At 60.7% G+C, this 22543-nt stretch overlaps 1 protein-coding gene across 5 annotated transcripts in view; it reads right to left on the reverse strand.

Annotated features, from left to right (window-relative positions):
* The window catches only part of CELSR1 (cadherin EGF LAG seven-pass G-type receptor 1), a 159744-nt gene that overhangs the window by 13836 nt on the left and 123365 nt on the right, over window positions 1-22543 (reverse strand). For 3 of the 5 annotated variants that reach the window (XR_016395084.1, XM_022596790.3, XM_022596788.3), the window contains exons 20-34: window positions 22226-22369; window positions 18563-18767; window positions 17573-17740; window positions 15754-15880; window positions 13838-14038; window positions 8863-9037; window positions 5850-5962; window positions 5382-5461; window positions 3837-3963; window positions 3001-3126; window positions 2536-2630; window positions 2162-2265; window positions 1750-1899; window positions 1115-1345; window positions 589-850 (exon numbers count right to left, since the gene is read on the reverse strand). Coding sequence is in view for 3 of the 5 variants with exons in the window: in XM_022596790.3 (XP_022452498.2) it covers window positions 589-850; window positions 1115-1345; window positions 1750-1899; window positions 2162-2265; window positions 2536-2630; window positions 3001-3126; window positions 3837-3963; window positions 5382-5461; window positions 5850-5962; window positions 8863-9037; window positions 13838-14038; window positions 15754-15880; window positions 17573-17740; window positions 18563-18767; window positions 22226-22369 (2308 nt within the window). In the remaining 2 variants the exon portion in view is untranslated. Of the gene's footprint in view, window positions 1-588; window positions 851-1114; window positions 1346-1749; window positions 1900-2161; window positions 2266-2535; window positions 2631-3000; window positions 3127-3836; window positions 3964-5381; window positions 5462-5849; window positions 5963-8862; window positions 9038-13837; window positions 14039-15753; window positions 15881-17572; window positions 17741-18562; window positions 18768-22225; window positions 22370-22543 lie in introns of those variants that run through there. The other 2 variants (XM_089921461.1, XR_016395085.1) reach the window with 2 other exon arrangements.

Raw genomic sequence — 22543 nt, forward strand, 5'->3', positions numbered from 1 at the left:
ACTGGCAGGCAGGGGAGGGGACAATCAACCTGCACCCCCGACGGCCAGGGCCACCCGGAGACCCAGGCCCATCTGAGCGTCCTCCCCAAGGCTGGCCTCGGACGGCACCCGGAGCACCAAGGCTAGCAAGCCGAGTCATTCTCTAAGTTTTAGGAAGGTCGTTCTAGAAGACCCGGCTCCCATTCTCCCCACCTCCCTGGGAGGTCTGGAGCCAGATCCCAGCTCCGCGACTCTGCGGCCAGGCGCCCCCCCCCCACCCCGCCCCAGCCTCAGTCTCCTCAACCACAAAATGGGGCAGTAATGGCCCTGGGCCAAAGAAACTGCTCATAAAACGTCTGGTCCCACATGGTCTCGAGTCCTAGAGCTTCAGGGCTCGACGGGACACAGGGCCTTGACAGGCGTCTGCTGTACCTCTGGCCTCCTGATCCCGAGCAGAGGCCCTCTCCTGGGTGGAAGCCCACCACAGCCCCCGGGCCTCTGCCTGGGCACGCCTCTGTGCTTGGGGCCCGTCCTCCAGACGGGGGACCACGGGGAGGTTGGCCGGGGGCCACCCCCGCCGTCCCTCCCGCCACAGCCCAGGCTACTCACTCGGAGCCGGAGCCGTGGGCCTGGGCGCTCCCGGCCCGCACGTTCATGGCCACCCCGTTGAGGTGCTCGCGTCCTGGCTCCCGGTGCAGCGTCTTGGCGGGGATGGCGCCGTCGGGGGCGCGGACGCCGTCGCTGGAGGCCAGGGAGGACGGCCGTGAGGACGCGGGGCTCTGCTCACGCTCAGCCAACTTCTCTCGCAGCCGCGACTTCAGCATCTTCTCCGTCAGTGGCGGCGGGTAGGTGACTTTGTTTTTCAAGATGCCTGGGGTGGGGGGGTTGGGGGGTCGGGGGAATCGAGAAGGTCACGATCAGGCTGCCTCTGCTGGATGCAGTGGACTCGGGGAGAGACCGTCATGCAGAGCTGAGCTCTCGGCCACTCCTCTCCCCCTCGGGTCTCACCCCTGCCCCGCCGGGCGCCACCCCCGTGCCCCACGGACCCCACCCCCAAACCCCGTGCCTGGGCCTGCCTCCCCCAGGACCAGGGACTTCCCAGCCCCCAGCTCCAGGGACAGTGGGCCCTCGGCACCTTTTCTCTGCTCTGGGGGCTGGCTGGGCGGTGCGGCCGCGGGCCTGGGGCCCCCACTCTCCCGGGCCGGGATGCGCTCGCTGCAGTGGTTGCCCTGCTCGTCCAGGTGCAGCTCCACGCTGACCTTGGTCTCCACCTTCAGGCGGGGCTGCTCGCCCGGCCCCTCACTGTCGCTCCCGGCCAGGCTCTCATCAGGCCAGCCGGCTGGGACATGGTTGGCCACAGAGTCCACTGAGGCACAAGACGTACCCTCAACATGCAGGGCGGCTGCCTGCTCCGCTCAGCGGGAGCGTGTCCCGAGCGGCGCTGACCCACGGTCCCCGACCCGCAGGCCTGGCAGGGCCGTGCCGTCCAGGTGGGGACACCGAGGCTGAGAGGGAAGGTCCTGGGATGGGATCCCAGCCTCAAGCCCCCCCACCCCCGCCGCATCCCCACACCCGGGAGCGTCGTGCTCCCTGCAGCAGTGGGGTCAGCTTCGCGGAGTCCTGGCCGTGAGGGTCCCACAGAGACCCCCGAGACCTCACCTGTGCTCTGCGGACGGTGAGCAGGGGGCTGTCCTTCCTGCCACCGCAGCCCCGTCCCAGGGGCAGGCGGCCACGGCTGAGGGCCGCTCTGCAGCCAGTGGGCTCACTCACCTTTGGGGGTGCTGTGCACGGGGCCCTGCGCCGGGTCCCATCTGTCCTCAGCCGCGACCCCGTCGTCCTCGCTGTCGGAGGAGCGTGAGGAAGCGTAAGAGCTGCTCTGCTCATCCAGGGACAGCTCGCTGTCCGAGTCCGAGTCGTGGCCTGCGGAGCGGGCGGGAGGGACAGGGCTCAGGCGGGGGGCGGGGTGCTTCCTGCAGACTGGAGCCACCTGGGCCCGGGCACGGGAGGGCACTGGGTGCCCGCTGACCCTCCCAGTGTGCGGTGGCCACCTCTTCAAGGCTGTACGTTCTGCGGTGACCGAGGGGCCCACGGGGCAGCCGAGAGCCAGCAGGAAGCTCTCGCCACGACCCGCGGGAGGGAGACGCGCAGGCTGACGGGAGACCGCGCCCCAGAGGACACGTACCGTGGGGCTTCTTGGTGCTCCTGGGTACAAAGGACGCGTCTGGCTCCCCATGGCCACCCCGCACCGGCCCAGAGGACACGCTGAGCTTCTGGCCTCCTTTGTCCCTGGAGAGAGTAGAGGTGGGTGGGCTCAGCATTGTTGCTCTGGGGGACGCATGACCAGCCCCCCGCCATCACCCAGCGCCTTCTGCGTGTGCCAGGGCAGCCACACCGGGCTCTGGAAGGTTCTCTGCCACGAGACTCCCAGAGCACACGGGTAAACACACGTGGACTCAAACAGCAGGGCACATAGCTTGGGGCGGAGGCGGCAAAGCCCACGTTTGCTCAGAGAGCTTCCCCCCAACGGCCACAGCAGGGGCGCCAGCCCGGCCTGACCTGATGGTGCTCTCCAGCGAGGCGGTGGACTCGCCCAGGGCTGTGCGGAACACGTCGGGCTCCTCGCCGTACGTGTTGTTGCAGTTGAGGGAGCGCTGGGGGAAGGGGGCTGGTTATCGGCCGAGCAGAGGCCACCAGGGCGCAGAGGGTGGCTCGGTCCCCACCACAAGCCCCCGTGCAGCACCCTGACCGTGCCCCTGCCGGGAACGGCACAGCGGCCCGGTGGCAGCTCCCACTGGCGCTGCTTCTAGACAGAATCCCCGCTGGCCGCGGGGGGGTGGGGAAGAAAGGCTGTGAGCGGGACAGACCCCACCCCGTCAGCTTGGCTCGCTCCCGGGGCTGCAGGGAAGGCTGGATGCCACGCTCCGGGGACAGATCTGTGATGCCCCCTTTTGTGGGGGACGCGAGACCAAGGGGCTGTGTCTGATGCTGGTCCAGGCCCTGGCGTCCCCGGGAGCCTCCTACCGTCAGCAGGGTGGCCCTTGTGGTGGCTGAGTCGTCTGGGTACGGCTTCTTCCCGGCGAGCACACCCTTCAGGTGTTTCCGGACCTCTCTGTTGAACACGCAGTGGAGCAAGAGGACGGCGAGGCCCTGCAGAGGAGGGGGCAGGTCAGCGCCGGGCTTGGCCCCCGTAGAGAAGCCAGGGCCCTGCCGCTGCCTCACCGCCCACCTGCCTGCCCGGAGGATGCACGGAGCATAGCTCAGCCACGTGGTGCTGACGGTGCCCAGGGCCGCCGCGGCCGCAGATGCCCACCATGGCCCACACCCGGCCTCCCTGCCCCGGGGGCTTCCAATTTCCCCAGGTCGGGGGCCTGGTCAGGGCAGCCCGCATGCCCGGTGCCTGGAGGACCCCCTCCCAGGCCCCAGCCCCCGGGCCATCTGGGTCCCCAAAGTTGCATCATTAATCAGGGTCCACGGTGTGGACAGTAAGTGGCCAGCACCCTCCTGGGGACACAGTGGGCTTTATGCTGGCCGGGGAGGGGTGAGCAGAGGATACGTCCTGACACACACAGGAGGCCATGGAATGGGGGTCCCTGGGAGGGCTCGGGTCAGAGCTGCCTTTGGAGCAACAGGCGCCTTTTTTCGGTGGCAGGACCACGAGGCTTCACCATAACCCCTAACAAACTGCGCCGACACCGGAAGGACAGCCACGGTGCAGCCCCGTGTGTCCAGAGAGCGAGAACACAGCCCGGACGCCAGGTCAAGGATCTCCCCGGGGACCCTCTCGGGGCCACTCGGGGTTGGAGCATTTCAGACAGGTGACCCCTGGGCCCCGCCAGGTCGCTCTGACAACCGCCCACCTGTAAGCAGCCGAAGACGGCAAAGAGGTAGCGGAAGGTGAGCGCGTCGCTGTTCACGGCCAGCAGCCCCAGAAGCCAGGTGGCGCTAATGAGCAGCAGCAGGAAGAAGGCCGTCCTCACAAGGGAGCTGCGGGGGCGGGACAGGGGCGCGGCTGCAGCGTCCATCCCCCACCCTCTTTCCTTCCCACACCCTTCCGAAGCATCTACCATGAGGGAGGCCCTGGCTCACACAGGAGAAAAGACAACTTAGTGGGGAGCAGTTAAAAAGCAAACAGGTAAATAGGAAACTAGGAGCCAAGGCTGGTACACGGGCTGCACCCACAGCGACTCCGGGAAGCCTGGTGCACGGCCCGGAAGGTACGTGGACCCGGAGGAGGTGCGTGGCGAGAAGGCGTCAGGCCCGCCGTGCAGGCTCCTGGAAGCAAGGGCTTCCTGCTCTCTGCCTCGGTCTCCACAGCCGAAGGGGAACGGACGGTGACGTGCATCCCTGGTGGGGTCGTGGGGTGCTGGAGGGAACTGCGTGTGCTAACGTGAGGCAAGGGCTGGGAAAGGTAGGTCTGGGGCGGGGAGGAAGCGGAGGACGGTGGAGCAGGCTGGACCCCGACCCCGCGTCCCCTGCCCGCGGTCTCTGCTCCTCCGTGGCCTTTTCAGACTCTGCTCTCCCGTGGGCCGGGTGGACCGGCACCTTCTGCGACCCCTCAGCCCCTCCTCACACATCCTCCCTTCCCTGGCCCCCCAGCTCGGGCCACCCAGCCCGGTGGACACCCTGGTCCTCCCCTCCCCTGACCCTCTCGTGGCTCCTGGACTCGTGCTGAGCTCTCCCGAAGCTGCCCTGCCTGCCTCCCGCAAGGCTTTTCTGTGGGTCCCCTGCTCTCTCCCAACCTGAAAACATGGGAGGCTCCCTCTCCGCTGGGCCCCATTTCCCTGCGCTGCACCCTCTCGCTGGGCGAGCTCCTCCACTCCTGTGGTACCAGCATCACTGTCACCACCAACCCAGAAAGTTCCACCCCCACCCCCACCCTGTCTGACTCCAGGGAGTGTCCAGGCACCCTGGCACCTCCCCCGCCCGGCTGTCACCATCCCCCTCCTCCTGCCGGTCCAGGCGAGGACACCCAGGCGTCACTGCTACCCCCTCTCCCCTCAGTGACTCCGCCACAAACCCCGTGGGTCCTACATCCTAAACATCTCTCCCTCCCTGGTCCAGGCTGCCACCCCGGCCGGCCACCTGCCCCAGTCCCCCTGTGGTCAGCCTCTCTCGCTTTCCTCCACGATGTCCAGCTCTCCCCCGAGAGATCCAGACTCCGCTCGGCACAGCCCAGACACGTCCAGACACGGCTGGCCTCTCCCCACTGCGGCCTGTTGATTCCCCACTGACGTGGCTGCCATGACGCCCTGGACCGGCCCGGAAAGCCAGCAGCTGACCGGCTCGGTGACGGGCACTTTCATGGGGCTCTGCCTGGTGTGTAAACCAGACAGGCAGGGGTCTCGGGTGGGGCTGGCTCCACGTCAGGTCCCACGCACTGGCCGGGTTTAGCAACAACTTACACGACCCGTTTTCTCTCATAATAATGGCGCTTCCTTTGGCAGGAAACCTTTGCAGACAGGACAAAAATGACTGTGTTGACCTGAAAACAAACCAAACAGAGAAACCCGAAGTCCAGTGGCCGCTCCATTGTACTGTCACTAGAGACCTTCAAAAGCCAAAGGCTTCTGAGGGTCTTCAGCCCACATCTCGGGAGGTGCCCCCGGGATGAGGCCTCAGAGCCCAGGAGCCCGCTGGAGGTGGATGCTGACCAGCGTCACAGTGGACGCGGACCTGGACCAAATCCCAGCATCCACGGGTCTGAGGACAAGGCTTTATCACCATGAGGTCAGCCCTTCCTGTCCGCCCAGATGCTCAGCGGAGCTGGTAACCCATCGGCCCCAAACACCCTTCAGGCCAGCGTACCCAAGGGGCACCCGGCCTCCCACGTCCCTGATAATCAGCGGTTCTGAGAAACCCCCAGCACTCACGACTATCACGGTTCCGATGGGCCCCGCAAAGCTCCAGATCAGGGTGTCACGAAGGGACAGCCAGCAGAAGTCCGGGTTTCCGTAGCCCTGGGGGTCCAGGCCCACCGCAAGTCCTGGACAACAGGGAGGAGAAGAGTGAGGGCCACCCCGATGGGGGGGTGGCTACAGCGGGGTGTTCCCAGACCCCAGGCAGGACCCGGGGCCCCCGGCATCGCGCTCGGAGGGAAGGGCGGGGAACCCGAGATAAACAGCCGGGAAATGACAAAGGCCCAGGTCCCCTCCCAGCAAAGGCCCTCTCAGTGCTGGTCACAGGCCCACCATGGCCACGACCTGCTCGCGGATTCACCCCAGAGGTGGGGAGCCCACCTGGGCCGGGGCTGCTGACGGAGGTGGGAGAGAGACAGAAGACGGAGGTGATGGGACCCGCCAGGACCAGCCACAAAACACGATGGGGATGCCCTGCTGGCTGGGCCACATAGAAGCCAGGACACAGCCATGGCCCACAGGTGCAAGGACCTGAGGGCAGGCACATGCCGCACACGCCACACGCATGTGCGTGCACAGGGCACACACGCCACACACACACATATATGCACACACCCCAGGAACAGCTCACCACTCCAAGGTGCTAGGCAAATGAGGAGTTTCCTATGTTATCTAAGCCACAGCCATGGTTTCTAACCATGTCACAAGCTAGAGCAGGATGTGCCCTTACAGAACCGTCAAGGTGAAGTCTGGAGTGGCTTCTCCAACACAGACCTTGCTTAGGACAAAGGAGCAGCCCGCTCCGCGCCGTGGCCTCTCCGGACCTGGCCCGGACTGTTCCACAGGCCACACTCCCTTGCTCAAGCCCTAAAAGATCCCCACCGACTGCTCAAAACCCTGCAATGGCTTCCCACTGCCCTCAGGAGATGGACACGGGTATTTCCGCAGCCTTCTAGGCCCTTCGTGGCGTGGCCTCGGCCACACTCCAGACCACGTGGCACCCCCCCACTCTGCCCCAGCCCAGCCTCAGGTCAGTCCCCAACCAGCCTTCCTCCACTCAGGTCTTGCACATGTGGGGCTCTTAAGGCACACCCCACAGCACAGCAGCCTGGTTCCTGCGAGCCCTCCAGTGTAAAGAGTGCTTCCTCCAGGAAGCCTTCCTGGCCTGCCCCCCACACCCCCAGATGAGAGCAGGTCTCCCCCGCCCCACTGGCTCTGAGCCCACCCCTCAGTGCAGGGTCTGTGGATGAGCCTAGAGTTACGTTCACCATCACTTAATGCCCGTCTTCCCTGGAGGGACGACTCCCAGAAGACACAGGCTTTGCCATTCTCACTCATGCTCTGATCCTGGGCCTAGAACGGAGCCCGGCACAGAAGAGGCCCGCCCTGAATGAACGAATGAAGGAGCGTGCGAATGCTCCCACGTTCTCGGGCAACTGAGACTTGGTGGGGGTTAAGGAAAGCACATGGGGAGGTGGCCTCAGGCCCCCATCCCCCGTGCCCCCTGGATCCCAAAGGCCCGGCTGGGTCAGGCCCCACATCTGAGACAAGGGCTGTCCCCACGCAGGGTCCCGTGGAGACGCTCTGCTCCATCCAGCCCCGTCGGGAGGGGCTGCCCGAGGTGACCACACAGGTGGAGATGGAACGGGGTACAGTATAGACCAGGAACCACACTCTGAGTTTACTGGGGCACAGAAAAGCAGACAGCAAACTTTAACTCTTCCTTTTGTAAAATAAGCAAATTGGCAAATGATCCTGATCTGACTTCCTCGTTTCTCTTCATAGAATTTGATGTAAATAAAATCCGATGTCCTGGTTTCTGAGATTAACTTGCTCATTAAAAAAAAAATAACCAAATAACAATAGAGGCTCTGGGCAGACTGAAGATGAAATTAAAGATGAGTGTCCTGAGTGTCCAAGCACGACCAGGTCCTTGCTTCAGGGGGTTAGTAGATGGGCACTGGGGGGACCCCCGAAACCAGCTGCTCCCAGCCCTCATTCTTCCTGGTCTTTGGGGCTCAGAAACCACCTGAATTAGCACCTTTCTCACAAGCTGACCGGAAACAGCAATGGAAACACGCGATGTAGTGTGTCTGCTGTGTTCAGTCTTTGGGTCGAGAGGAGGTGGCTGCCGGTGAGGGAGGCTCCCACTGCCCCCCCCCAGCAGCCCTGGATGGAGGTGACAACGGTCATTCAGGGCCCCTTGGAGCCCAGGGAGAGGAGTCACAACGGGACAGCCCGGTGCCCAGACTGTCTGGGTGGGAGCAGAGTGGCTTCAGGAGACCAGTTGGTGATGCTACCATGGAAACCAGGGTGGCTGCTGGGCAGAGCCCTGGGGCAGCACTGCCTCTAGCCTCGGACTTCATGTCTGGATCCCTGGAACCCAGGGACTGCTGAGGAGAGGGTGCCGCTCGCCCTTTGTGAATGCAAGAGGGGATCTTCCCCCACAGGAAGCAAATCTGACCTCATATTTAGTGAAAAGTGTGCTGAGAAGTGCTGCTGTCTGTTCATTCATTAACTCATTCTTTCATCCATCGATCCATCCACCCACCCAGCTACCCACCCATCCACCATCCGTCCATTCATCCATCTACCATCCATCTATTTATCCCTCCGTCCAACCATCTACCTACCTACCCACCTGTCCACCCACCCATCCACCCATCTCTGCATCCATCCACTCACCTATCCATCATTCAGCCATCTATCCACAAAGCGGGCAGACAAGAGTGTTTGTCTGTTAGATGCCACAGGCAAACCCTGAGCAGGCCTGGGCCCAGGTCTCAAGGAGCTCACACCTGACAGGAGACGCATCCCTCACTGATGACACTCGTGCGAGCAGATGTGGGTGCAGGTGCCCCTCCTCTGCCGAGTGCCCAAGAGGAGGCCAGAGAGCTCCCCCACCTGCACCCGGGGGCGCTGGTTTATCTGATGTGGCTTTCTGCACCAGCAGTGCCATGCGGGTCCTCCGAGTGGTGGTCGGTCCCCAGCCCGGGCCCCCTGGCAGGGCTGCTCTGCGCATCCTCACCTGTGACAATGGCCGGGATGCCCCAGCCCACGACGTAGTAGAACCTCATGGGCCCGGCGTCGATGTTGCGCACCTCGGTCAGCATGCGGTAGATGTGCAGGCTCTCCACGAAGGTCCAGGCGAAGGTGCTCATGTACATGTAGTGCAGGAGAATGGCAATCACCGTGCACAGGAACTGCGGGGAGAGGCAGCCGCTCAGCGCAGCCCGCCGGCCCACGGGCCCTGCACCGCGGACTGAGGGCCAGATGGCATGGAGATAGGGGTGGGGGAGACACCCAGTTGGGCCACTTTGCAAACGTGAGGGCACGCAGGTCTGAAAAAGGACATCGAGTCCGTTGTTTTTCCCTATTTGATTCCACCAGGAGCGGCTGAGTGTCAACAGTCCCAAGCGTCCCAGGCTCCTGACGTGGAACAGAGGACACGGAGTGAGGCACCTGGGGGCCCTGGGGACCCCCCAACCTGGATTGGCGCCAGGCGTGAGCATAACCCAGGGCCGACAGGCTGGCCGAGCCTCTCGTGTTTTCACTAGAGGCCAGAAATTTGTATTTTCAGGTCACGGCTCCAAAGTTTTAAATGTTGGCATTTCATTTAAAGTTGGAAAAAGAATATCATGGAGGCAGGCTGCTCAGGCTGTGGCCCCAGACCGTGACCGTGGCCTTCACCCACCACCCCAGCCCTCGTGCGGGTCTCCGAGGTCCAGTGGATGCGGCCAGCGGGAGGGAGGAGCCTCGGGCCTCGTGACCTCGCCCTCATATGAAAACAAGGTCATCGCACCTGCGCTGATTTAACGGAGCCTCTACCTTCCGCGGAAGAAAACAGGGATGAGAGCGTTTGTTCTGTTTCTGTCCCCGTGGGTCTGTGTGTCTGGCCAGTGGCTGAGTGCCAGGGAGTGAAAGTCAACCTCCACAGGGCAGTTGAGGGTCAGCTTCCCGGCCTCTGGGGGCCTTGGTGACCCAGCCCTGAGTCCCTGGACACCGAAGGTGGTGCGAGAACATGAGGAAGGCGGTGGTGGAGGGCTGGGGACACTGTGGGACCCTGGACTTCCAGCCTGAGGCCGTCAGTGCAAATCCAGTCCCAAGTGCTCCGGGATGGAACTTCAAGACCTCCACCTTGGCCCAGAGCAGCCTCACCGGGTCCTCCTGAGAGGGGCTGGCTGCCCGTCCAGGATTCCCGAGGTCCACCTGCTAGGAGATGCGGGCAGGATCCCCTCCAGGTCCCAGGAAGCTGGACTGGCAGGGGAGGAGAGAGAGGACATGGGGAGGGGGGAGGAGAAAGACCCTGGCCACGCCCACGGCGGGGCCACACCCTGAAACATCCTGTCCAATCCTGGCTGCTATCGTGGCAGCCCGACCTCCCCGGCTCTCAGTGCCTGAGCCGACACCCACACCCCAACAGACAGGAGCGTAGGAGACAGAGGGCCACCACCTGACTCGTGCAGAGGCCTCCGCTCAGTCCCAGGGCAGCGCACCCACGGGAGCGCCCCAGAGCCCAGGCTTGCTGGGAACACAAGTGCCACCTACGGCTAAGACCACCTTGACGGGCCGAGTTCTCTCCAGAAACAAAGCCCCGGAGATGCGGGAGGGAACCATGTTAGCATTAATATTTGCCCAATACAGCACAAAGCAGGAACTCAAGCAGACGTGCCCTCTGCCTCAGATGCTGGACAGGAAACGGGGGTCCGCACTTAGCAACGGGCAAAGCGGTCAGCCTGGCCGCGGAGGGGGAGCCTGGGGCTGGGGTACCCCACGCCAAGCCCCAGCCGCCCCTGTGCAAAGCACCGTTGGCTCAGCAGAAGGAAGAAGGGTGAGGAGGCTGGCGTGTTGCCTTAAATAATGTGAAAAGTAAACCCACAAAACCACCTTTGGAAAAAAAAAAAGTGTCGGAAATTGACATTCTAAAATGTAATGGGGCCGTACATGCAGAGACTTCGGCACCGAAGGTACCACCTTTTCCAGAAACAGAACAAACGCTAAGGCACAATAAATCATTTCAACCTGCCAGTGATCTGGGAGATGAAAAACCTCACCCAGAGATGGGATTGTGAGTTTACAGAGCACCCATCAAAACCAGGCGCGGTGCCAAAGCCCCAGAATTATGTGCAAGGCATTCCTCCTCCCTCTCTTTTCCTGCTCACCAGCGCGTGGAGGCTGCAAAGCTCTCCTTGCAGGCGGCCGATGAGTCAGTGCTTGAAACCAGTGAGTGACTGCCTCTGCGCATTTGTCACGCGGCATTTAGTTGCAAGGAGTGGCCTGTCACCGGCTCTCCGTCCCTCTGTTCAGACCACTCAGAGGCACCTTGAAGGGTTCTGCACTGAGTCACACAGCCCCTACCCCCCAGGACATGCAGGCAGGGGAGGGGCGCTGAGCCCGGCGGGTGCAGAGGGGCGGCCCAGCCTCTCCAGCGCCCCACCTGCCCTCGGAGCCCGACAATCGCTCACGGTCCGTCCCCCGGGCCAGGCCCGGGGCTCCCCGTGTCCACACTGCTGAGCCTCCAAGGTCATCACGCAAACCTCTCAAGGCTGTCTGCCTGGATGCCCCGCCTCTCTCCCTAGCGCCAGCCTCCGGAGGGGGCCCCTGCCTGCACTAACCGAGGAGGGAGAGCTCCAGGCTGCAAGGGGCCCTGGCCGGCGAGCCAGAAATGCCATCCGTGTCTCTACTCCACGCGTCCCTCTCCGGCTGTCCATTCCCACAGACACGCGTCCTCTTCACGTGCGGGCAGCCTCCCCAGCTCAGCTCTGCACTCGCCTCAGCCCGCAGGGGATGGGTGTGTCCAGCCTCACCCAGACCTGCCACTCTTGTCTGCTTCCACCTCTCCTGGCGGCCCCCCTCATGGAGACTCGTGGCTTCACGTCCCCCTCCTTCCCCTCCCTCCGCGCCCACCTGGTCCCGACTCCTGTCCTTCTCCTCCTGCCGCTGTCCTGGCCTCGCTCCACCCACCAGACCTAGAAAGACGCCATCCTGGCTGCCTCTCTGACCTCCAATCTCTGCCCTTCCGACCCATCTTCCCTGTCGCCAGGGTCCTCTTCCTAAAATGCAGACCCTGTCACGGCTCTCCATGGAACAACGCTGCCTGCAAAACACGGATGGCGCTGCTTGGCCAGCCCGTCAAGCTCTGGATGACCAGACCCCCGACCTGTCCCCTTCCGATCCCGGCTCCTCCCGCTGGACGGTGAATGGCCGGTCCTGCTCAGCCCTTCTCTGGCCAGGCACAGCTCCCCCACCAGCCACCAGGGGGCCATTCTGGTACCTGACACCCCTGTACCACCATCCGAGTCTGCGTCTGGGCAGAGATGAGAGTGCTTCTAGGGTCTGGGTCTTTGGTAGATTTAATACAGTGACGATCAATAGTCCTCACCGCGTGAGGAATGAAGAAATGTCAGCTAACAGCACGCGGCAGCTGGAACAGTCCACTGAGAAAGTAAGGGCACACCCCTCACCGTGGAGAGATCAGCATTAGGTGAGAGTAGTAACCTGGGAACTTCCTGGAGTCACTACATATGCACATGTGATGTGGTCAGCTGGCCTCACATCTCCCCAGGGCCGTCAGGGTCACCATCTAGCGATGAACAACGAACTCACACACACACACAGTGAACTGTCTGCCCTGGGCCAGGTCACTCAGTCTTGCTGGCCCCGGGTTCCTCACCTGTGAGCAGGGATGCTGCCACCTCCCGGGGCCCCAGGGATGTTTCAACGAGCCAGAAGGTGCATGTAAAGCCTTGTGCACAGAGCCTATACTGCCCTCACCCCCATCAACGCGCTGTGACCCTTGTATTCTGAAAACCCCTTTTGTAAAAATGAAAAACCACTTGCAACCAGCTGGGGACCAAGCCACAAACCTCCCTCCTTCCTCCTGCTTTTCTCTCCCTAGTGATCTTGGCCGTGCCGCCGTCTCCCCCTCCAGGGCCGATCCCTGTCCCACCCCCCCGGGGACCTCGCCCCAGCCACCAGCCACCCCTTCTCCCTCCTCCCCCTGGAATCACTAGGGCTCAGATCTCTCCCATCCTACAGACGCCTCTCGCTTAACCCTAACCCCACCCCACCCCCGCTCTGGCTTCAACCAGAGCCTCATCCTCTCCTCCTTCAAAGCCAAACTACTTCAGCCTCTGGGGGTCTCTGCTGCAGTCGTTTCCAGCCACTCCTTCGTAAGTTACATTTTAAACACACGGTGGCTGGTGGGCAGGAACGCAATTGATGATATACATCGATCTCCTCTGATAGCCGCGCACCTTGCTAAACTCTTTAATTATTTCTTGTAACGCGTCTGTAGATTGGTTCGGATTTTTTCTGTGAGGTCATCGTATCGGCTATATAATCCAATCACCTAACGATAACTTCCAGAAGCCTGTATAACACCCCACGAGCCCACGTGATACCCCAGGAGCCCACGTGCCCTGGGATGGCTTGAGCAAAAGACACTCCGTATGTAACCCCATCCTCTCCTCCACGAGTCTCAAGCTCCCTTCTCTCGTCAACCCTGCCGACCCGCGGCCACCAACACGTCCCTGAGTTCTGGGCCTGTCCTAGACTTCTCTCTCCCCCTCTGGGGAAACACCTGGGCTTTCACAGAAAACGTGGCCATGACTCCCCAGCAAGTGCAGGCCTGGGAGACGCTGCGCGACAGGGGCAGCTTCAGGCTCAAGTGACAGCTCCCAGGACTCTTGGGTTTCACAAATGTAATTTCTGATGAAATCGCTAGCGCCTGGGTCAGGAAAGTAAGAGTTGAGGCGTATGGAGCCCCCGGCTCCCGAGGATGCCCTTGGAGGGAGATTCCCACCAGGCACAAAGCAGTGAGCCCACAGGCTTGGCCTGGGTTCCCAACTTCCCACCCGACTCCCAGCTGCACCCGCCGGACGGAACCAGCAACAGACACTCCGCCCGGACGACTCCTCCGGCCTCGGCGGAAGGTCGGACAGCGTGTGCGCCCACGGGGCCACACGGGCGGCCGTGGAGGGAGGGGAGGGGCCGGGACTCACCGGGTTTTCTGTCTGGGCGATCCCGATGACGAAGACCAGCTGGGAGAAGAAGAGCGCCCCGATGAGGTTCTTGTGGATGCCGTGCAGGTTGGAGCGGAGCGTCTGCACCAGCGCCAGGAGCACGAAGGCCGCCAGCAGGGCGGCCAGCGACAAGGACACGGCGGCGTAGGTGACGATCTTCAGGGGCAGGACCTCTCCGTGCTGCGGGCGGGTTGGTTAGAGGCGGGAGAACACGTAAGGGCCACGGCTCGGATGGAGCTTTTGCACAATCAAGACACATTAACATATTATTACTGCGGGCAGAAACCTGCGTGACTACGACGTGGCTCTCAGGGGGGTGCAAAAACCGAGAGCAAAAACCAAGTGAACGGTTTCGGGTGATAAAGTTCTGGGGAGGTCGGTGGTGACGGCTGCAAACACCGTGGACGTACACAATGCCCCTGACCTGTACACTGAAACACGGCTGAGATGGTGACTTTTCTGTTACGTGTATTTTGCCACAAGAAAAAAAAACTGAAAAACAAAAAACCTCACGCCTAACTCCTGCTGTCTGGCAGGTGTGGGGCCTGTCCACCCAAATTCTGAGCAGAGAGACCTTCAAACAGAGCCTCAGTTCACACAAAAGGCAGAGATGCCACAGCTGCAGGAAACCACAGCTGTTCCTGTGCTTTTTTTGCAAAATAGGACACTCGTCCAGGACCTGGCACCCGACGGAGGTTCGGCATTTGGGGAGCAGGCAGCTCCAGTTCTCTGGTAACTTCCAGAAAGCACCGTTCTGAACTTGCACAGAGCTGTGAGCCGGGGCTGCCCGGGGAACTCGGGGAGCCAGGCCTGAGTGGGATGGGTGGGGGGACTGAGTGCTCAGGGATCTCAGAGAGGCTGGGAGCTGCAGCCGCACTTACTCCCCGAGGCTGGGGCGCTATTTAGAGGCCTCTGGTTTTGAGGCCCCTGGGGCGTGGGAGCCCTGATTCCTGCTCTGGTTTAATTTCTTCTACCTGAACTTCTGCTTCCTTTGCCTGCGAGTCCCCTCCTGGTGCTGCCCAGCTTCCCGGCCATGAGAGGACCCCCAAATCCGCCCCTCCACTGACAAAGACCACTAATAATTAACCCGTTCAGGCTGGGACCTGGAGCCCCTGCCCAAGGGAGCTTTCTGTCTTGGGCTCCCAGCACACTCTCGGCTCTTGTCACCCTGACACCCATCAGCAACAACTTGTGGCTGACTCACCCTCCCAAGAATGTGACAGAAACTTGGGCCACTGCATACCGGGAAGTCCTGGGAGGGATGATGGTGTGGCCGCCCGGGACACATCCCAGCCTGAAAACAGGGTGAGGTCTCCCAGGCCTCGGTGTGGCTCCTTGACATCAGGACACAACCCTGCCAGGCTGAGCCTGCCCTGCTTGGGCCCCCCTGCCTCCCTGGAGGCCCACAGAGGCCACCGAAAACACTGGAGGTTAAACACGAGCCGTCCCGCTGTCGCTCAGGGCTCCTGACGGAGCCTCCTTTGTCCTTTGGGGCCAGTGTGTGCGGCACTTAAGAGAGACACTCCCTTTGTTCCCGCCAGCCGTCCCTTTTCTTCCTTAAAATTCAAAGCGCAGCAGAAACAGCATCACCTAACAGGCTGGTGAGAACCCTGTTTTGAAGTGAGGTGTACATTCCAGGGGTTTCCCCTCTGAGGTTCTGGACTGCCAGGACCGTTTCTAATTTACAACCTGGGCTCTTTGAAAACTCTTCTAAGGGGGTTCTGTTACGGAAATCCTAACAGATTCTGGCCAGTCCTCCTGGAGCACAGTTTTTAATTGTGGCTTCAGTTTGTTCAAAGCCCTTAGCAGGAAAGACGCAGCTCACAGAAGAGCGGGCTTGGGCGCCAGGACACACTTGCCAGCTGGGCAGGGGTTGCCCTGGGGTCGGTGCCCACCTCACGCCGAGAGACGTCCATGAGCACGGCCGAGCTAGTCGCGTGGCTGCACTGGCAGGTGACGTGGGTCCGGTTTCGGGACAGCAGCTCACAGCCCTTGGCCGACCACCCTCCAGTCCCACCGATGCTGCAGAGAAAAGCAGGGTGAATGGGTCTCTGGGGCCCTCCCGCCCCCACTGGAGCCCAAGCAACATCTTCGCTGTGCCCCAGCCAAGTGCCACTGTCATCGCTGTGAGGACCACAGCCCCGGCGGCCCCCGGGGCCGCGTGACCCCTCTCCCTCCCCTTTCCAGGCCGGTGGGGGCCTCTGATGAGCACCCTCTACCGTTCACGTTCAGGCATCGTTCAGCAGTAAAACTTCAACGGGATGTCGCAGGCCCCTTTGCCGGAGACATTAGTCAGCTGTTAAAATAGCCACTGTGTGCTTTGGTCTCCTTTTGAGGCTCGATGATTTAAGAAGAAACATCTCACATCCGTTTTATACTTTCATCTTCATATTGCACAACGTTTTATGGCAACTGCCTGGAAGCAGGGCCCCATCATTACCCCGTTTTACTGATGGGAAGCCCCAAGTGACAGGCTGCTACAGGTGTGTCTCGGCCTCAGACAGAGCCCTGCCCTCCCTGACTCTGGGAGAGTCAAGTAGCTTCTCTGATCCCTAGGGTACTCATCTATAAAATGGGACGTGAAGGCTAACACACGTTTGCCAAGAACTTTAAGGTCTGGGATGGCAGATGCAGTGCAAAGCAGAGAGGATAATTAGAGCCCCGGCTGGCTAATTGCTGGGGTTCAATCAACCGACCATGAGAGACAGCCGAGCCTAACGCGTGCCAGACAGACCTCAACACCGGCCTCGTCGTGAAAGTGGACCCTGCATTCTCTTTCGGAAGCCAAGCGTCTATTGCCCTCCAGGCGCTATGCTTGTTGCTCATTAACTGGAATTTGGAAACTACAGGAGGAGGGAGAGAGTGGCGCGTGGTGCCTGCTGATCCAAACCTGCTTCCCAGCGTGGGCGCCCAGCAGAGGCCCCCGCGGCAGTGACCCGACCCACCTAGTGGAACCGCAGTTTGGGGGAATGTTTGGGCCGCATGGAGTGAGCACAAAACTCCGTCCTGGCTGCAAGCATCAGGGGCGGGGGTGGGAGGCAGATGGATGCTGCTGATCTGAGCGGGGCCTCTGAGGGGTCAAACCAGACCCAGCAGCTGCCATGTGGGTCTCCAGGGCGGGATGGCTGAGGTCAGGGACCTTCCCCTGGTACAGGGACTCCCCTATACACATCAGGGATTTCCCGCTGTCGGTGGGAGGACCCTGGGCCCAGTCTGAGTCCCGCCCCCGTGTGTGTCCAGAACAAACCCCGGCCTTTTTTGGTGGTGGATGGGATGGCCGGAGTCCCGCAGGCGAGGGGCCCCGTCTCCATGCTGGCCTTCTCGAGGGATCTCCATGTGTGCCTGTGCATGTGTGTGCACACGTGTGTGTGACCCTATGTGTGAACATCGTGCACGCCTGTGCTTCCAGATGTGTCTGTGTGCATTCGTGTACACACGTGTGCATGGTCATAGCTGGCTGCATGTGCACACGTGTATGTTTGTGTTTCCAGGTGTGCATATGTGTACATGCCTGTGCGCATGTGTGTAACTGTGGGCTTATGGGGGACTCAGACAGCCCCAGGAGGGGCTGGAAGGGAAGCAATGGGCCACAGAAAAACTCCCAAAGCGCTCTGCCAACGGAGCGCTGGGGACCTGTGCGCAGGCACACCTGGCCTCAGCAAAGCCCCCCAAGGAAATGCAGCGTTCCAGGGCAGGGAGGGGCATCACCCGTACGTGATGGAGTGATTCCAGGACACGCAGACCGGCTTGGTGCGCTCCTCGGTCTCCAGGAGGGTGTACTCCACCAGGACGGGCCTCTCCAGGGGGCTGGGCAGCGGGGCCCCCTCGCTGTACACCACCGCGCTCACCACGGGTGTGTTGATGACGGGCCGGTTAGGCAGCCTGCAGGGGAGAAGCCAGGGCACAGGCACAAACCCGTGTGCAGCCCTGATGGGGACACAGCGCAGAGGTCTCTCCAGGAGGGACCGAATCAGGCGCACGAGCTCGGAGCCGAGGCCTCAGCCCTTGGGAAGGCGTGGCTAAGGGAGGGGTGGTGAGGCCTTGGTAAAGGTTTAATCACCAACGGGCAAGCACAGGGTCACCTCTGGGACAAAGGCAGACTTTGGAAATTGAAAATGAAGATAAGGTATGTGCGAGAAGACGTCAAGGCCCCACCGTGGAGAACAGCAAATCCCTGGAACGCTGGGAATGCCCAGTGAAAGGAAGCTGGTGCAGTGGTGACGGCTCAGGGAGGCCTCTCATCCAGCCACTGGGAAGGATGCATATGGAGACCACAGAGCCAGGCAGGAGCTGGAAGTGATTCTAAGGTTGAAAAGTGAAGCCTCTGTGCTCCGCCTCTGCTCAGGCCTCGAAGCCCTTCGGTGGCATTGGCTGCTTTAGCCGGTATTTACTGAGCTGCCCTAGGTACTGGGGCCGCCAACAGCCGGTGGCAGGCAGGTGTGCGGGGACGGATGCCCCGAGCAGGAATTACACTGCTGAGCCTGGGGTGTGTGCTGGGGAGGGGCGCTCCTGGCAGCAACACTAGGCAGACCCCAAACCTCTGTCCCGGGGAGATCACAGGGCAGTGGTCTCTGGCCGTGGGCCGGGGTCACTGTGTAGTGTGCTTGTACAGATGTTCCGGTGGTTGAGATTCTGACTTATGGAAGCCTCGGAACCCTCTGGAAACTGCCCCCCCCCTCCCCGAGCTCCTGGAGCCAGGCTTACCTGAGGCTGCGGCGGTCCGGGTCATAGCGCTCGGGCAGGAGCTGCCCCAGGGTCCGGTAGATGATGACCAGGGCGATGGCGAACTGGCCAGGCTCCTCGGGGTGTCTCTTCCGCCTCTTGAATGGGGCCTCCATCTCGGCGCTGGGCTGCGGGCGTGCCGTCCGGGGGGCGGCCCTGCGACCGGCCGGCCTCACCGTGGGGCCCTCTGCAACGTAAGCACAGCGTGAGGAAGGGGGCTGGACGCCTGTGTTCCCACCAAATCGCCTTCTACTTGAGCCAGTGCCTCCTGAAATCAATAGATGTTCCATGGGAAACAGTAGGAGGTTTCTCAAAAGATCAAACACAGAACCACCACAGGACCCTGCAACTCCACTTCTGGGTGTGCACCCCAAAAAGCTGAAGGCAGGGACTCGACAGACACTTGCACACCCACGCTCACAGCAAGCGCGATTCACAACAGCCAGAAGGTGTAAGCAGTGCAAGTGTCCGTCAACGGATGTTGGATGAGCAACACACGGTCCCATCCATATAAGGAGATGTCACTTAGGCTTAGAAAGGAAGGAGGTTCTGGCACAGGCTACAACGCGGATGAACTTTGAGGACACGATGCTCGGTGAGAGAAGCTGGTCAAATAATGTAGATTCCAATTATGTGGGGAACCTGGAGACTGACTTTGTAGAAAGCAGCCACAGTCACCCACATTTTCCACAGTCCACAAAGTGCCCCGGCTGTGCCTGGTCCAGGAGTTGTCTCCGGAAACATCCACCGCCCAGTACGCACTGCGCAGAGCACAGGCTCCAGAGGGGCGGGCGGTGGAGCCCTGAGGGTCGGGTTCTGGGAGGGGCGACACGTCTGGGGGAGGGGAGGACAGGAGCAGAGCAGGGGGTGGGGGCTAGAGGTGCAGTGGGGGAGGGTCTCCCCTCTGCCCCCGTGATGGGGACGCCACACACCTTTCAGGCCCTTCTGACCCTGCTCAGGGCCGTGCTGGTCAGTGGCTGGTTAACAGCACCAACTAGCCACACTCAGGCTGGTTAACAGCACCAGTTAGCCACACTCCACCTGGTTAACAATACCGGCTAGCCACACTCCGCCTGGTTAACAGCACCGGCTAGCCACACTCAGACTGGTTAACAATACTGGTTAGCCACACTCAGGCTGGTTAACAACCCTGATTAGCTACATTCAGGCTGGTTAGCAACACCGCCTAGCCTCACTCAGGCTGGTTAGTGACGCAGGCTGGTCGACACTCTGGCTTTGGGGTCAGCAGGGAGGCAGGAGGCTCCAACTGCCGCTAGGGTTGCTCTTTTCCAGGGTCTGGCTGAGAGCTTTTGGGCAGGTGCGTGGAGTCACCACCCCCTCTCCTGCTCTGTCTGGCCAGTCACCTAACTGGGCTGTTCCGGCTCTTCCTCTGGGCGAGGGCAGTGCAGGCTGTGGGCTTCCTGAGTGGAGGGCCCGATGCTCCCCCAGGCTGGGTGACCCTCCCAGGCCCCCACCCCGACTTGAGACAGACGCCTCCCTGTCGAGGGCTCGGACTTGACGCGCCAACGTTATCACCTTCAGCAGCAAGCGCGTCTACCCGCCCCCCCTCCCGTGAAGTCCCACAAAGCGGGGCCCCATAGGACGCTGACTCGGTGCTCCCTCAGCCTCCCACCGCCTGGCTCCACTGCCTCCGTTCAGTCGCCCTGGGCCGGGCTCCAGGCCCCCTCCTCCAGCAGGGCTGTCACCTCCCGGGGGCATCAAGTGAGAGGCCGCGGCGGGGACACCAGACAGCACCCCGCAGCGGGGTGGCCTCTCGGGAGCGTGTCATGACCGTGACCCCAGAGCACACACACCCCTTCCCCGTGTCTGCTCCTGGCCCCAGACACATCGATGGGTCTAAAGCCCCAGTTTCTTCCACGACTCGACTGGCCCATCGTGTCTCCAGCTAACCAGTCAGCCAGCAAGTGGGTACCGGAGGCCCCCCTTGGGCAAAGCATCCGGGGGTACCTCACCTCAGTAGAACAGGCAACACGCACACATGCTGCCTGGGCCAAGGGCTGGAGAGCCTGCCTAGGAGGGAGTCAGGGCAAAGAAGGGATCTGGGCCAAGGGGAGAAGGTCAGTGTCTGAGGAAGGAGGACGTAAGCCTGGCGAAGCCCGAGGGGGCGGGTGAGAGGTGGGCAGAGGCTCGGAGCCAAGCCCCAGGGCTGACCCCCACTAGATGCCTGAAACTGCAGGTATTACAAACACTATTATAGATTTTACACTTTCTCCTACACATACACCTATGATAAGGCTAAATTTGTAAATTAGGCCCATTAAGAAAACAACAATAACCAATAATAAAACAGAACAATTACAGCTACACACTGTATTAAAAGTTATGTGAATGTGGTCTCTTTCTCTTTCTTTCAAAATACCTTATTGTACAAACTTAATGCCTTTCCCATCTTAACTAAGCACGTATCATGCACTGTGGCTGTAACTTTTAGTTTTAGGTACAATGGCAAACTAGCATGTATTTCTTTTTCCTTCCTCACAATTTCACAGACAGAAGATTCGTTCTTACTGTGGATCTCAGCAACCCCAGTGGATGATTTTTCCTTCCTTACTAAGTCGAGAATTTTCGCCCTTTCACTCACAGGAAGCGCTTCGTGGCTTCCCTTAGGCACAGCTGACTTGCCAACATCAGTAGTTTTGCTCTGAGGTCGTAATATTAGGTAGATAAGGGTCACCTGAACACGAGCCCTGTGATACTTTGACAGTCGATCTGATCACCTAAGTGACCAATACGCTGAACAAAGGGACGACTCACACCCCAGGTGGGATGGAGTAAGTTTGCAAGGAGCTACTCAGAACTGCATGCAATTTAAAACATGAACTGTTTATTTCTGGAATTTTCCAGACCATGGTTGACCTTGGGTAACTGAAAACTCAGAAACCACAGATAAAGGGGTGATGACTGTGTATCGCTATTCTGAGGATAACTATGAACAAAACACACCGCTGAATGTTGAAAACCCAAATCAATCCCAAATAAATACAATTTGTAAGATGGGGTCAGTTGTCAAGCTTCATCCTACATCAGTGTAAAACCCTCTTTAAAAGTTTTTAAGATGCCTGAATAATACCCATGTAACTGACGAAACGAATTTACTAAAACCCTTCAAATTTTTAACTGTCCGTAACAGAATTTTATGTCTTCAAGCTCCTACCTTGGGGCAGACATTTTCAGTAGCTTGAGTGGATCTGTGAAAAATACTTTAAGAAAATTCAATATGTTTAAGCCGTGTGGTATTAGAGTTCTAACCCAGGACTGGAGAACTGCACACAGACGGCTCTGGTTTGGTTTTGCCGGGGGCGGGGGGGGGGGGGGGGGTCGGGGAGTCTAAAAATTTTACATCCACGGAGAGGCAGCTTTTCACTGCACAAGGAAGACAACCTCACGCACGATTTAGGTGTTCACTCATTCATCACCTTATAAATTAGCCAAACTTTTGTAAGAAACACCCCACCATTGCCTTTCCGTCTGACGCCAGCAAACAGGCTGCTGGATGCAGGGCAGATGTGCACGCGCAGGTGGCGCTACGACGACAGCGGACCCACTCCCCCTGCGGCAACACGGAGGCCCGCCCTCCTCCACCTGCCGCCCCCAAGGGCAGCCGTCGTGTCTTAGCAGCTTTACCTTTCCTCTCAGGTGGTTTGAAGAAGTCCTCCGAGAAGAAGACCGAGGACTCCAGGTCTTTGGGAACCTCACCCCGCAGGTGCTTGAACTGCGGCACCCAGGCTCCCGTGAAGTTCAGTTTGTCGAAGACATCGACGGCGAGAACTGCGGGGACAGGCGCCTCCATCACACGCGGCTCCCAAGCCCTCCCGCGGAGAGCCTGCCCGGACCCGTGCCGTTTTCAAACCGACCAGGACGGCTGTCCCCGATCACCTTTAAACAGAACCTACCTCCACTTCCTGCTGAGTCACACAGCCCGGTGCCTTACTGGGGGTCTCG

This window comes from Delphinapterus leucas, chromosome 11 (genome assembly GCF_059928025.1).
Source record: "Delphinapterus leucas isolate spDelLeu-1000000601 "Yukka" chromosome 11, BTC_Dleu_Yukka2, whole genome shotgun sequence".
Lineage (NCBI taxonomy): Eukaryota > Metazoa > Chordata > Mammalia > Artiodactyla > Monodontidae > Delphinapterus > Delphinapterus leucas.